Below are 14,446 nucleotides of genomic sequence, written 5' to 3' on the forward strand. Positions count from 1 at the left end.
TATGTAGGGCTCATATTTATTAAAAAAATAAAAAAAAAATATTACACGAAAATAGAAGGATTACTAGTAGGAGAAAACAACTCTCTTACGACATGAGAAAATGTTTTCACATAGTTAATACATATAAATTTGTAAATATCTACAAAATAATTTAGGAATAAGTTATTCTACCTATCATTATTTTGTTTATCTTTGTCTATCCCTCTTGACATCATTAGATTATAATCTTATCTAACGATGAAGATTTATGAGATAAAATAAATCATTTTATTCTTTTGTCTCAATGCCTTATGCCCTTTCTCTCCAAGGTTTTATGTTTGTTACTAGAACTTCCGAATTAAACATTTGTTGGTCAGCAAAATGCAAGAATTGTTTTCAACAAAAATTCATTTGGCACTCTCTAAGTCATTCTATTGCTTAAGCGTATTAATGTTCGTATAATTTCAGTTCCTGAAGCGCCATTGAGGAGAGAGAAAGTTAGGAATTTTGATATTCGAATCACTGTCATATTATTGGCATCTTGGGCATCAGCCACGTTCAACAAAACTATTTAACAAGAGTCCTAACAAACAGAGTGAACAAAAAACTAATTCAAACTCACAAGGAATTTCGATCCTATGTGTTTCTCCATCTGTATCTTCGTCGATAGAGAGAAAGGGTGGGAGGAAAGAAAAAAAGGGTGAGAGGCCGTTAGAGAGAAGAAAGAAATAAAATAGTTTATTTTATTTTTCAAATATTAGATGATGTTATAATCTAACTGTATTGAAAGGGAATAGACAAAGATAAGCAAAATAAAAGTAGATAGAATAATATATCCCTTACGGGGTGTTTGGTAGGAGAAAAAAAATTGGCTAGGAAAATAGGATAGGAAAAAATACATGCCCATATTTGGTAGGAGGAAGAGTTAAAAGGGGTTTGGAAAAAAAAAAATTCGTTTAATTTTTTTACACATGAACCATCGTCTGAATTTTGCTATCGATGGGATGGAAAAAAAATTTCCTTCGTGGTGATAAATTTTTACACATAACATCTGTAAATTTCACTCAATTTTCCCGAAAACATTTTGACCTAAAAATCATATTTTTAATTTATCCAGCAAAAAATTCTTCCAACCATACTTTGAGCAAAAAAAATTTCTAGTAAAAAAAAATTTATCTGGTACCAAATCCCTGTTTACATCTACCCAAAAGTAAAAGAATGTATACTAAATTATTAGTTTCCTCCGTATCGCTTCTATGATGAATTTGCACATTTATAGTTTCAACAAATATAATTTTTTTTCATTTATTTTTTTAAAAATTTTCGACGAAATTTAAATTTTGTCAAAAAATTCACAAATATAAAAAAAAAATTTATTTATTTTTTTCAAAAATTTTCTACGGAATTCGTTTTCGTCGAAATTTTTTGATGGAATCTGATTTCTGTCAAAAACTTTATGACGGAAAGCGAAGAAAAACAGGTTGCGTGGATAATTATGTGAGTAATTTCAACGAAATTTTTTTCGGCAAAAAATTTCGTCAATAATAAAGACTTTTCTAGTAGTGTGTATATATACCCCATAACACTCATAATTTGATAATAACTGTATTTGTAAATGCATGCTATCTAACTTGTCTGCAAATTGCAACGTACATTTTAAGAACTAAGAAATAAACTCCTAATAAATTACGGCTATTAGGAATCAAACTTCTAGGTGTTCTAAAATCTCGCTAGTTGTTTATCTTTTGACAGCAAAGTAAGCATTGCCATGTGTCCAAATATGAGTGTTTGTATTTGTAGAATGTGTGGCGAGATTAATTAATTAGTGTACTTCGGAACCTAAGATATACATAATATTATCCGAAAAGAGAAAGAAGAAAGATAAAGATGTATAGAAATCGTCACTCCAAGCTGTACCATTGCATCTTTGCATCACAGTGTAAATGCTCGCCATGATTGTCGGAAGGCTTAAGAATCGTTTCATTAATAAATTGATATCCATTTGTTTAATTTAAAGTGATAGAAATAATTATAAAACACGATTAAGAAAATAAAACAAATAAAGAAAATTGGGGGAAACCACAGCCGGCGGAAAGAGAAACACCGACAGACATTGAAGGCTCACATGCCTGTACATAATCAACTTAGGAGTTAGGAATATGACATTTCGTGCTAATTGTGGATTATATAAAAAGAAGTATTTCTTTCAATCATATGTATGACGGTATGGGAAATTAAATTATGAAATGTATGAATTAATATACAAGTGTCGGCTATCCCACTTAATAAAGTTTATTACAACGTAAAGCCTTTGAACCAAATTGTCTTTTCCCTCGTTTTCCTTCTCAGACAGTAAATGTGAGACAAAATATTTACAACTCAATATTTAAATAATTTCATAGATGAACAATTTTTAATCAAATGATAATAGTTCAGTTGGCATTAGAGAGTTGAATAGATAAAAGGTAAAAGTATGTGTTCGGTCCTTCTCAATATCATTTTTGATAAGAGTTTAAAGTCTTAATCCCGAGACCCGTTCCGAATCGGACTAATCGCGAAGCGATAAACTGATTGGAATATCTAAAAAAAATATACAACATTTAATTGGTGGGGAGAAGTTTAAAAAGCATTGATAAATTCAATTAATAGAAACAATATTATAGCGAAATTACTAGTTCACTAATATTTGAGTAACCTTGTTATATATGAGAGCATACAGAATGAAGAAATGTAAATATATTTCCTGAAGCAAGTCTCTACATTTTTATTGAATAGGTATGTATGAGAACAACACCTAGGGGAATGCATATATTGTTCATGTCTGTGCGGTGTGTACGAGTGAGAGAATATTGAGGACCATGTATGTTGAGGCATAAGGCATGACAAAGAGTAAAGAGCACAGAGAGCATGATTTAAGAACCCGATAAAAAAAATAAAAATAAAATCCCGCGTATGGCGGCACAGCTCAAAAGATCCATCGAGGGAAAGTGGTGCACCACGTGATATATCCTCCTTGCCACCAACGTCTTCTGTTCTTCTTCTCTCTCTTCATCTTATTTATTTATTTTTTCTCTATGGATTAAAAAAAAACAAGAAAAAAGTAAATTTATTTTTGAATTAAAAAAATGACAGAGTTTAGTTAAGACTAATTTACTCAGATAAGATTGCTAGGGATCTGTGCACTAATCATCAGATCTATATTTATCCCTTTCTTAATTTCATTTTAAAGACGTCAACTGCGTACTGTTCCCATGTCAGCGCTCCAGTTACTCTTGCCCCTCACGTGACTTTTTTTCCCATTAAAATATTAAATAATATGAATAGGTTTTAGTAAAAAACTTAAAAATGTATTTTTATAATATCACAACTCACAAGTAATGTTTTATAAAAAAATTAAAAATGTTTTATTCTCAGTTAAGATGAAAGAGGGGAAAAAGCATTTTTATTTGAGAATGTAAAATATAAATACATAGTAATATCCGAACAAAATTTCATTTAAATTAACGACTATTTAAGTTTTAAATTCTATTAGTAAACAATAGACTAATTATAAAGTTTTTACATTCAAATAACTTTCCATACTAATCAAATTAGTACTTTTTTATCTTTTTATAATCAAATTTTTAAGTAAATATTTAGATATTATAAAAAATAATTTTTTTAATTTGATATCCAAAGACAACAAATTCGTATATATCATGTAAATTAATTTTAAATTTCTGTAATTTAAATTTCGCATTCTGAAATTAGACTGCATTAAGATGAGCTATATATAGATGTGGCACCTCATTAACCTAAGATTAGGTCAAATCAGCGCCCTCATCAAATCTCAATCTTATTGGATAATTTCTTTAATTTTATCCAATCAATCCAACTAATTAATTAAATCAATTTCAGCCAATTAATTTAATTAATTAGTTTCCTTAATTTTATCCTATTAATCCAATTGATTTGTTTCCCAATTTCATCCTATTAATTTAATTAATTGGTTTCCTTAATTTTGGTCAATCAATCCAAATGATTTGTTTCTATCAATATAATTGATTGGTTTCCTTAATTTTCTCCATCTTCAATAAATCAAATTTAATGATTATATTTAAATTCAAAATTAGAATTCAAATTAATTTAACATTTAAATTAATTAGTTTACATCATGGATCAAGTTCAACTTGACCCATGATGTCACCTACTCTCTCTTGGTCCAATATGTGGGCTTTTCCAACTTAGACCCATTATGTCTTATTGTGCCCTAACCACATATGCTAGAATTCAACGGAATTTCCGTCGAAAAGTCCACAAATTCTAATTTCTTTTATTTTTTTCAAAAGGTTTCGACGGAATTCCTTTTCCGTCGAAAATCTGCCACGGAATCAAAATTCCGTCGAAAAATCCACAAAATATAATTTCTTTTTCTTTTATTTTTTTTCAAAAGTTTTCGACGGAATTTCTTTTCCGTCGAAAATCTGTCACGGAAAAGGAATTCCGTCGAAATTTTAGACGGAAAACAGATTCCGTGAAAATTTCCATAAATAATTTCAACGGAATTTTTTTCCGTCGAAAAATTCCGTCGATAATAAAAACTTTTCTAGTAGTGCTAGACTTTACAATAAATATGTGAGATTTATTGACATTAAATCTTGTATGATCAACATTCCATGCTCACAATAAATCCAGCTTTTTTAACATGCAAGTTTTACCCTATATCATCAATGTAAGAGATTAATTGTATTAGTTTAGGATTTAAAAATATAAAAAATTAAATAGACAATTTGTTATATCAAAAACATTTGCTTAGTAAAAAAACCGTATTTTATTGGCTCAAGAAAATCCAGGACACCAATTTTTTTGACTGACAGCACTGGACACAATTAATTAATTAGAACTAGGGTTGCACGAATAAAAATGTGTAGGGATTGCTGAAACATTAAAAAAAAAAAAAAAATCAAGTTTTCAGCACTACGTCACCTCTCCTGGCCCATATAACCGTGTATTCAAGTAAACGGCGAACGGAATAAAATAGTTTGTTATGGTCTATGGATTTAACATCGTTACCCGCCGCAACGTCGTTTGTAAACGGAGTTTCGGACTTGACGGAGGTAAAACAAGAAAAAGAAGATAAAAATGGATGGCGAAAACACAGAACGCAGGCAACTATATAAAAACATCTTTGTGTCTAAAATATCAATTCTAAACACAACAGAGACAATAGAAAGAGCAAATTTCCGACCCGAGACCTGATCTTTCGCCACAGTGCTCGTTTTCAGTGCAACAAAGGAATCGACAGAGAAAGTAAGTTTTGTGTTAAACTCTCTCCGATTCTTCTGCAGTTCCATTTTGCTGCGGACTCCACTTTCGGTACTGTTCCAATTCATGCTTTGCTTCAAGTGACGCTTCTCACAGTCCTTGTTCAACTCCACGGTTGGTCATCGATATGGTAATTCTTGTAATTGCATGTTTCTTAATGGAATACGCACTTTTATCTTGTCCGTTTGGATCTTTTCTTTTCTCTAGCTATTTGTGTTGTTTACGTTGCTGATTCGAGATTTCAGTCGTTTTTCAAGCTGAATTATGGTAGTGCGAATTTTCTTTTGTTCTGTCTAATCGGAACAGAAAACGCTTTAAATTTTGGAAGTTGAATTACGATTAATTATGTGTAATATCGTGTTTCAGATTTTGTCAAATCTCTGATTGGATGCTCTGTAGCCAAACTGTTTTGTCCAATGACTTTAATGGAAATCAATCACGCAATTAGTTTCCTTTGATATAAACTTGTGATTGAGAGTGGTTATGTGAATAATTATTCGTAGACGAAATTGAAGGAATGCGTCTCCGATCTTAGAGAGATTAAGAAACAAGAGAAATTAAATACAGTTTCTATTCAATTCGGATCTGAGAATTTTCTATCCGCGAGATACTGATCGAAGCTGCAAGTTCTCAATCCCTGCGTTGGCTTCCGAATTCGAAGGGAATTCGGACTTACAACACAGTAACGGAATTGAATTCCATGAGATTTTAGCTTCGGCAAGACCGAAATTCAAAAATTCGTTGAATCACCGGGAAAGAAAAGGAAATATTCTAGTTTTAATGGAGCTTCCTGAAGCGCGTTCTTTTGGAACCGAAGGTAGTTCCCGATTGTAACTGATTTTTTTTTTTTTAATAATTAATTTCTCTTTGATTTGTTGGTATATGAGATTTTGTAATTTTTTTCTGCGGAACGCGAGCAGGAAGAAAACCGACGCATGACTTTCTGTCACTCTACAGTAATTCAACTGCCCAACAAGAGCCAAGGCCACCTTCTCAAGGTATTCTTCCGCTTTTTGATTTTTGGAAATTATGCAAAATGAATCACTGTGTTTTTTTTTTTCCTTTTTCTTTTCTTTCTTCTGTTTTTTCCATGTTTTTCTCTGACGTGGGATCATGATGTAAATATCGTATAAATTCTACATCACGGTCAATTTTTTCAAAATAATTCAATTCTGAAAGTAGTTATACATCATGGTTGTTCGTGCACGTGACTGCTATTTAATCAAGGGATCTGGGCCATGAATCTCACGGAATACGTATTTATTATTTAACAAAATTTCCTATGGTGTTTTCCGAAGGCTTTCATGACAAATGGAAAAGTGTCAATCACGAGGTATTTAACACCGTTTGATAAAGGGGGGAGGTGGGGCATGGGACCCAAATTGGAATCGGACCTGCAGATGATTTGACGTTTCAAATCAGGCCTTGATTTTGATAAGGAGGGAATTGCGTTCCCGTGTAGGTGTAGTTTTCCTTTTCTTTTCATTTGTGAAGATACTCTCACTCCCAACTCACAGACGTTTAATAATGAAAATGAAATGAAAGACTTTGAATTCATTTTTGCACTTTCTTTAGGCGCTATATTTTTTTTTCACACTCTTTTATCTCAAAGCGAAAGGTTTGTCTCCTTGGCTGAAATGTATGTTTTGGTTTTGGAATATCCCGGTGGTAGCTTGCACTGTCTTTGGGACGTCAGGTTCTGATTGCTCTCATTCCTGTCCCCTTTGTAACTCTTTTCTCTCTTCTTCTTTCTTCTTCTTTAAATCTAGGCTCATGAGCCATTAATAGATAAAAAGTACTTTTAGTTCATGAATGCAGCTAAAATCTTCATTACGGGGTTACGTACCATGTTGCATTTCAAAAACGTTAAAACAATATAATGCAATCATTGCAATGGACTAAAAAAAAAACAATATAATGCATCGTGTTAGGTGTTATTAGTTCTTTCAAGGTGAAGACTTTTGTGTTTTAGGGCTAAACTATCATATAAAGGCAATTTTATATTTTTATTATATTATTTTTTTTTTTGCGGTAAAATTAACTTATGTTTTATTTTCAGAGACAGTTATTATTTTGTGTTGATACATTTTTATCTCTATATAAAAATCAAATGATTTTCACCAAAAAAAATAAAATCAAATGATTAACATACTTAAAAATTTATCAGCATATTGTTAATTTTGCATCAGAGCTAGAACTAGAAGTAATGAAATAAAAAGTGATGCAGTAATATTATTTCATCTTCTATGCCTTTGTAATATTTCTTTATAAACTCAACGCTAATATATTAGTTATCACCTCACTGTGTTCAGTTATTGGTAGTTGGTTTGAGCTCTACTCCTTGTCTAAATAACCGTAACAGGAGAATTTAGCTATGGTCTTGTGCTTCATGCAACATAGCTAGCTAGAAATGAAAACGATGTACCAGCTTTCCTCAAAATCCTCTCCAAGCTTAGCTCTTTGTCTCTTGCATTCGCTTTGTGTGTGTCTTTGTTTTAAAATTGATTTTGATTGCATGAATGAGTTAGCTTTTTTTTCCCTTGACCTGAACAGCATCTTGTTGCCTTCTCCATGTGTGAACAGGAAGCTACCTCAAGACCCATGATTTCTTGCAGCCACTAGAACGGGTAGAAACCGAAGCCAATGCCAAGGAAGAAGTTACAGATGAAATAGCATCGGTGGTTTCAGTACTACCACCCCCAGCACCACCACCTTCAGTTGAGCACCTCTTACCTGGAGGAATTGGAACTTACAGTATTAGCCACATTTCCTATTTTAATGATAATCAAAGGGTTCACAAGCCAGAGGCATCCCTTTTCACTGGGCGTCAAGCAACTAGTACAGATAGAAATGATGACAACTCCAACTGCAGTTCATATACTTCAAGTGGTTTCACTTTGTGGGAAGAATCTGCGGCTAAGAAGGGAAAGACAGGAAAGGAGAATAATGCGGGCGAGAAACCCAATATTGGTAAACCACAAAATTTCTCTCTCTTTTATGCGTATTCTTTGCATTTTAGCGCTAGTTTGGCGCATTTTTTTTGGGTTTTATATAAGGGAAACGATGAGGACACCAAAAAGTTTATCACATTTACAACTAATTTAATCATCGTTGATTTTCGTCAATCTAACAGTTATAATTTATTGAGAATAATAATTAATTAATAAATGTGACTCAATAATTTTCAATAAATTATAATCGTTAGATTGACAGAAATCAATGATGATTAAGTTAGTTGTAAAGGTTGTAAATTTTTTTAATAGTAAGTATATACTTCCCCAAGGAAAATATAGCTCTCAATCTCTCACACTGCATACTACAGGCAATATATATTTATAATTTTAAAATCTGTGCTTTTTTTTTCTTTTTGTCAAAAACTGTCAATTGATATGGAGGAGAGAAAAAAATCAATTTTAATATTATAATTATTTATTATTAATAATATATAGTGTTAATTCGTTGTAGGATGAGAAGCTGAGACCCTTTATATAATTACTATTTACATTTGCAAAACCTTAACCTGAAATATATATACGTCAAAACAAGCCTTAACCTGAAATATATATACGTCACAACAAGGATCAGACAACCACCTTTCTTTCTTGTTACCCAAGAAATTCCTATGTACTCTGCGTCTTAATAGTTGGAATTGTATTTAAATTTTATCATGCACTTATTAATTTAATTCAATGACATGTTTGTAATGTGTTGTCTTTTTATTGAATTAGTATTATCCTCTTAATATATATATATATATATATATATATATATATATATAGGGACATGATTCGTTTACAAATTTTTTTTGCAATTACACTATAATGTAGGACTGGTCATACAGTGTGTGATTAATGTATGACCGTTTCTACATAATGTAGTTTGTAAGAGTTTGTAAACAAAAAAAGTTTGTAAATATAACCTGTCCCATATATATATATATATATATATATATATATATATATTATTTTACGTGAACGGATATTACAACTTTCATGTGTAAGTTTGGCGGAGAAATTTTTCTGTCTTCATAAAAATACTAGAAGATGGGGAAAGTATTCATCCAGTTAAAGTATAATATCGACCGATTACTTTACTCCCACCTTCTTTATATATAATAGAAGATGGGGAAAGTATTCATTCAGTTAAAGTATAATATCGACCGATTATTTACTCCCACCTTCTTTATATATAATAGACAGGCCTTGGTAGTATGCTGGAGTAGTTAGCCAAGTTCATTGTTTGTACAGTATTCAGCAAAAAAAAAAAAAAAAAAGTAGCAGTAATAATGATATAAAATATCAGTTGCATAGAATCTGCCGAGGTAATAGCGTTTGGCCCCGCTTTATTCAATGACAGAGTCTGCGGCAAAGCTAGGACAGTGGACGTTGCCAGAGCGAACGTCACAGTCGTTTTCTAACAATCGTCAGAGCAGCTTCAAGTCTCGCTCTTCATCACAGTTAGTCATATTGTCTCCCTGCCTCTTGCTCAATGTTTTTGCGTCTATTACTTTCATTTTTTAAATTTCACTCTTCGGAAATAGTTGCTTTTTAAGGTGGGTTATTTTCATGCTTATGCTGGATTTCTGAAATTGATTCAACAGGACAACCGGGCAGAAGAACCAGAGTTTTACGGAAATGATGAAGTCTGCAAAGGATTGTGCCCAGGATGAAGAGCTAGAAAACGAAGAAACATTTTTTCTTAAGAAAGAATCCTCGAATGCCGAAAGAGGTAAGTTTTAATGTTTTGAGCTGCAGCATGCCGTTGCCGTTAATTATATGTAAAATATTTTGAGCTGGCTCGCTTAATGTTTATGTTAAATTTCTCCTTTTCGCTAATCTAAGTAATTTAGTGCTTTTGAGTTGTTTTGATTTGATAGTTTGCCTATGTGCTATTATTTTTTTTTTTAAAAGTAGATGCATGTCATCAAGTTCTTACTTTTTTTTGTTACTTGGATAACAAGTCCACAAAATTTGTTTCTTCTTCTTTGGACTACAAAAGGCCGCTTGGCTATATTTTTGTAGTAACATTTTTGGACTAATTTGAAAAGTTTGCATAGAATTCTCAATCCAAAACTAATTGAATTTTGAGATGCTTTTCGGTGAATCTGTGTGACAACTATATTTTTCTCTTCTCCCAATGTTTTTTTTTTTTTTTTTTTTTTTTGTCATTTAACGATTTTTCTTCCTGTCTTTGCCGTTAGTAGTGTATCTTAATTTTAATAAGGGTGCAAGAAGGGAATTTCGAGTGCCATAACCACTTTTTATTCTCTATCTACTTAATTTGGTTTGGGCGGGGGAAATACCTACAAAGGGGCTTTGACATTGGTGATTATTTTCTCTCAAGCTCACTTATTTGAAATTTACGGACGAGGTTAACATAAGTGATTATTTACCGCAGAACTGCGGGTGAGAGTGGATGGGAAGAGTACTGATCAAAAGCCAAACACTCCAAGATCAAAACATTCTGCTACAGAACAGCGGAGAAGGAGCAAAATAAATGACAGGCAAGTATTACCTACCATGCTGATGGAAGTTTTTCAGGATTATAGAAGAGGCAGTCGCAAGTTGCAAAGCACGCGCAAAAAGAACTTTCCTTTTTTTAATTATAAACTGACTGAAATAACTTAAAGAAAAGTTCCTTACAATCAGGTCCTAACGGTTAACTTCTAATGACAATTTCTGTCATTCTTTCTAGTTATAGTAAAAGCTGTACCAAAAAAGAAACATTGGGCTTTTAAAAAAGTATTCCTATTAGATTTATGGTTGATCAGTTAGTCCCTGTCAGCCACCCTCTTACCCATCAACAACAAATAGATCATTTTGTCTTCTTGTAAGTTCCGTGTCTGTCAAAGTAGTATTTTCATATTTTGATAGATATTAAAGCAGTTACAAGTTACAACTTACAAGGCATCTTATGCATCATTGTTTCCTCATTCTTATTTGGGTGGACTGAGTTGATAGATCATCAATCAGGGTCGGCACTATTGCTTATAATCATCTGATAGAATATTTGAATTAATCATGCAGATTCCAGATGTTACGAGAGCTTATTCCACACAGTGACCAAAAGAGGGACAAAGCATCTTTTTTGTTAGAGGTACATTCATATGAGATGATATGAATTTTCTTATTTGTTTTATTGCTCATTAATTCTTAATCTGAATTATTTGTAGGTCATTGAGTATATTCACTTTTTACAAGAGAAGGTGCATAAGTACGAAGGTTCATTCCCAGGGTGGAATAACGTGCCAGAAAAATTGACGCCAATGGTAAATACCAAACATACCTGTCTTATTTTCGTGTTGGAATAGACTCAGCAAGGCAGAAGCTTGTCTATTGTTCAAGTGGATACATTCATTATTATCATATAGCCTAGTGTAAATGGATTTGAATTCAGAAGTAACCACAACTATTTGTGGCCTCTTTATCCAAAAACTGATTTTCAATTTTTTATTCAAAGCAGAGAGATAACGACAGGCCAGCAGAAAGTTTTGAACCTCGTGGCACAAATAGTGGGTCAGGTCCATCTCCAACATTGCTGTTTTCTTCAAAGATTGACGGGAATAATATCACCATCTCCCCATCAACTCCTGGTAGTACCCAGAATGTAGAATCTGGCTTGAGCACAACGACTACCTTCAAGACAATGGATCCTCACTCTGGAATAATGAATAAGGCTTTTCCAATTCCTATTTCTTCACAACCAAATTTCTTCAGTCCAACTCAAATCGGAGCTCAAGGCGGAGTAGTGTCTCAGCTCACACATAGATTGGCATCTGATGCACAGAACACCATATATCAACCTTCAGTGGAGTGTCAGACTATGACTGCTACCAGTGAAAAGCTGAAAGAGAAAGAGCTCACTATTGAAGGTGGTGCTATTAGCATATCAAGTGTGTACTCAAAAGGGTGAGAATTTATATTGTATTTATTTGATTAGTGTGTATGGTAAAAAAAACAGTTTTATTTCCTTTAGACTATATTTACATTGTCTTGGACATAAAATATGGGTTCATCCCCTAGTGATCATTCATGATTTAGTGAAAGGGATATGGCAGGTTGTTGTGGAGACAAGTTCTTTAATCACCTAATAATGTCATAGCATACTTAGATCCGGCTATGAGGGTTAAGAAATGATTTGCCATTGGATAGTGTTATGCGACCTAAATTTGGACTTAGTTCACTTCCTTTCTCTGACTAGATTTGCAATTCTTGATGCTGTATACTAAGGGAAGAAGTCCATAATTTCAATTCGCAGCTTTAAACTCTTAATTCATTGTTATCTCTTTTGTGGAATACCTATTGTCTTCCGTTAACATGGTTTGTAGTGCTGCTCTGTTCCATTCAAACAATTTTTATTTTTTTTGGAAACAATTCAAACAAATAATCTAGAATATTAGATATTAGTCCAAATTTTTGCACAATATTTGGATTGACCAAGCTAATCATGGAAAACTTATTATGTCAACATCAACACCATTTTTATCCCAAATTAGTTGGATCAGTGAATTAAGTATGTGAAGTTATAAATTTCATGTTTGTGATCTTAGAGAACTAGCGCACCGTCTTCTCTCAAATGCTTGCAAATGATACATGTTGTGATTAGGATGGCAATATTGATCGCTGGGAGCATTTTGATTTTAATATATTAAAGAAACTTTATTGTACTTGGACAGGTTGTTGGATACACTTACACAAGCACTGCAGAGTTCGGGAGTGGATTTGTCACAGGCTAGCATCTCAGTGCAAATTGAACTTGGTAAGCAAGCTAACATCAGACCAACTGTGCCAGTGTCAATTGGAGGTGCTAAGGTATGTTAACACTCTAATTGCCCTTTTCCCAGGTTTTTCTTATGAACATAACTTGATACTAGCATTCAATTAAAGTTCCATGTAGTAGAACCGCGTACTATTATCTAATTTGTTAATCATTTTCCCCTAGGATAATGAAGTTCCTTCTAAAAATCAAAGAATGATGCGTTCTAGAGTCGCTAGCGCTGAGAAGTCTGATCAAGCAGTCAAGAAGCTAAAGACATGCAGAAGCTAATTCGACCGTTATATCCATTCTTTCCTTATTACGATTTTTATTAATTATTTGGGGTAACTTTTTTAAAATTAATTTTTGGAAGGGGTATTTATATCTTCTGCTGGCTTATTATCCAGCAAGGGTGATATCTTCTGTACATGTAGTGTATTCTTAGTTTGTTGGCGATCCTTAGGCTCCCCACAACAAAATAATATGCATTATTTTAGAATCTACATTATATAATTATAGAGGCTTCCATACTAATTGAGAAGCTGTGTTTTAATCAAGGCTTCGATTCATGTAAAGTTTGAAACTTTGGTCCTTTATTTGCTGCATATTTTTTAACATTGGTTTTGGTGGTCTAATGTATTGTTTTGAGATAGAATAAAGAAGGGTTTTATAAGAGTTATATTGTAGGAAAAGTGACTCTATAATGTTATAGAGATTCGTTTTACGTGCCGTAGTTTTTTTTTTTTTTTCTTCAAAAAGTGTAGGCCTCACAAAATGTTGTGTGTGTATGTAGAAAACTTTGTTGTGTCATGTTAAATGACAAATACAAACCCCAATAAAAAAACCTACTCTACCTTTTTACTTTCATTTTTTTTTTTTTTTGTGTAAATAATAACTGAGAAGCGGTGGGAAACAAGTTGTATTTTCATGAAGGCAAAAGTTAAATCAGAGAAAGATAATTATTAAGAGGATTTCTTAGTCACAATCATGATAGACTCTAGCAAAGTGTTTGGTAGAGGAGAAATTTTTTTTTATCTGGGAATCTCAATTTTCAAAAATATGATTTTTACATTTAGTTTATGATAATATCCGAAAATTTAAAATTTAGAAATGTTCAGTTTTTCGAGAATCATGTAAAAACCCTCGTACCAAACGCCCCCTAGAAGTTAGTCTCGTAGACGAGAAGTTATTCTATGGGCCAGGCCCATAAAATGTATAAATGCTCCCTCTCACGTGTAAAGGGCAAAACAGAAAAATAAAAAGAAAAACAGGGACAAAATGGTCAAAAGAAAAAATTGATTGTGAGCGGGACCAGGGAAAGATTTCATGGACCCAGATCATATTAATTTTTTCCTCGTAGACACTAGCAATATCTGTAGGATATCTTAGTAGAAAATCAAAAAGAATA

At 32.6% G+C, this 14,446-nt stretch overlaps 1 protein-coding gene across 2 annotated transcripts; it reads left to right on the forward strand.

Moving 5' to 3' along the window:
* Positions 1–5,184: 5,184 nt before the first annotated feature.
* On the forward strand, positions 5,185–13,660 carry LOC133299734 (transcription factor BIM1). 2 transcript variants are annotated; one of them, XM_061499226.1, is made up of 12 exons: positions 5,185–5,413; positions 5,650–6,100; positions 6,204–6,281; positions 7,867–8,253; positions 9,640–9,739; positions 9,884–10,011; positions 10,681–10,786; positions 11,310–11,379; positions 11,456–11,551; positions 11,743–12,191; positions 12,959–13,094; positions 13,225–13,660. In XM_061499226.1, exons 2-12 carry the CDS (start codon positions 6,064–6,066, stop codon positions 13,327–13,329), a joined length of 1,692 nt encoding a protein of 563 aa, XP_061355210.1. In that variant the 5' UTR covers positions 5,185–5,413; positions 5,650–6,063; the 3' UTR covers positions 13,330–13,660. The 2 variants fall into 2 exon arrangements, with proteins under 2 accessions (XP_061355210.1, XP_061355213.1); XM_061499229.1 differs by having other exon boundaries at positions 11,746–12,191.
* The last annotated feature ends 786 nt before the right edge of the window (positions 13,661–14,446 follow it).

This window comes from Gastrolobium bilobum, unplaced genomic scaffold (genome assembly GCF_033153095.1).
Source record: "Gastrolobium bilobum isolate Gb01-03AN ecotype WA unplaced genomic scaffold, APGP_CSIRO_Gbil_v1 utg15578, whole genome shotgun sequence".
Classification (NCBI taxonomy): Eukaryota; Viridiplantae; Streptophyta; class Magnoliopsida; order Fabales; family Fabaceae; genus Gastrolobium; species Gastrolobium bilobum.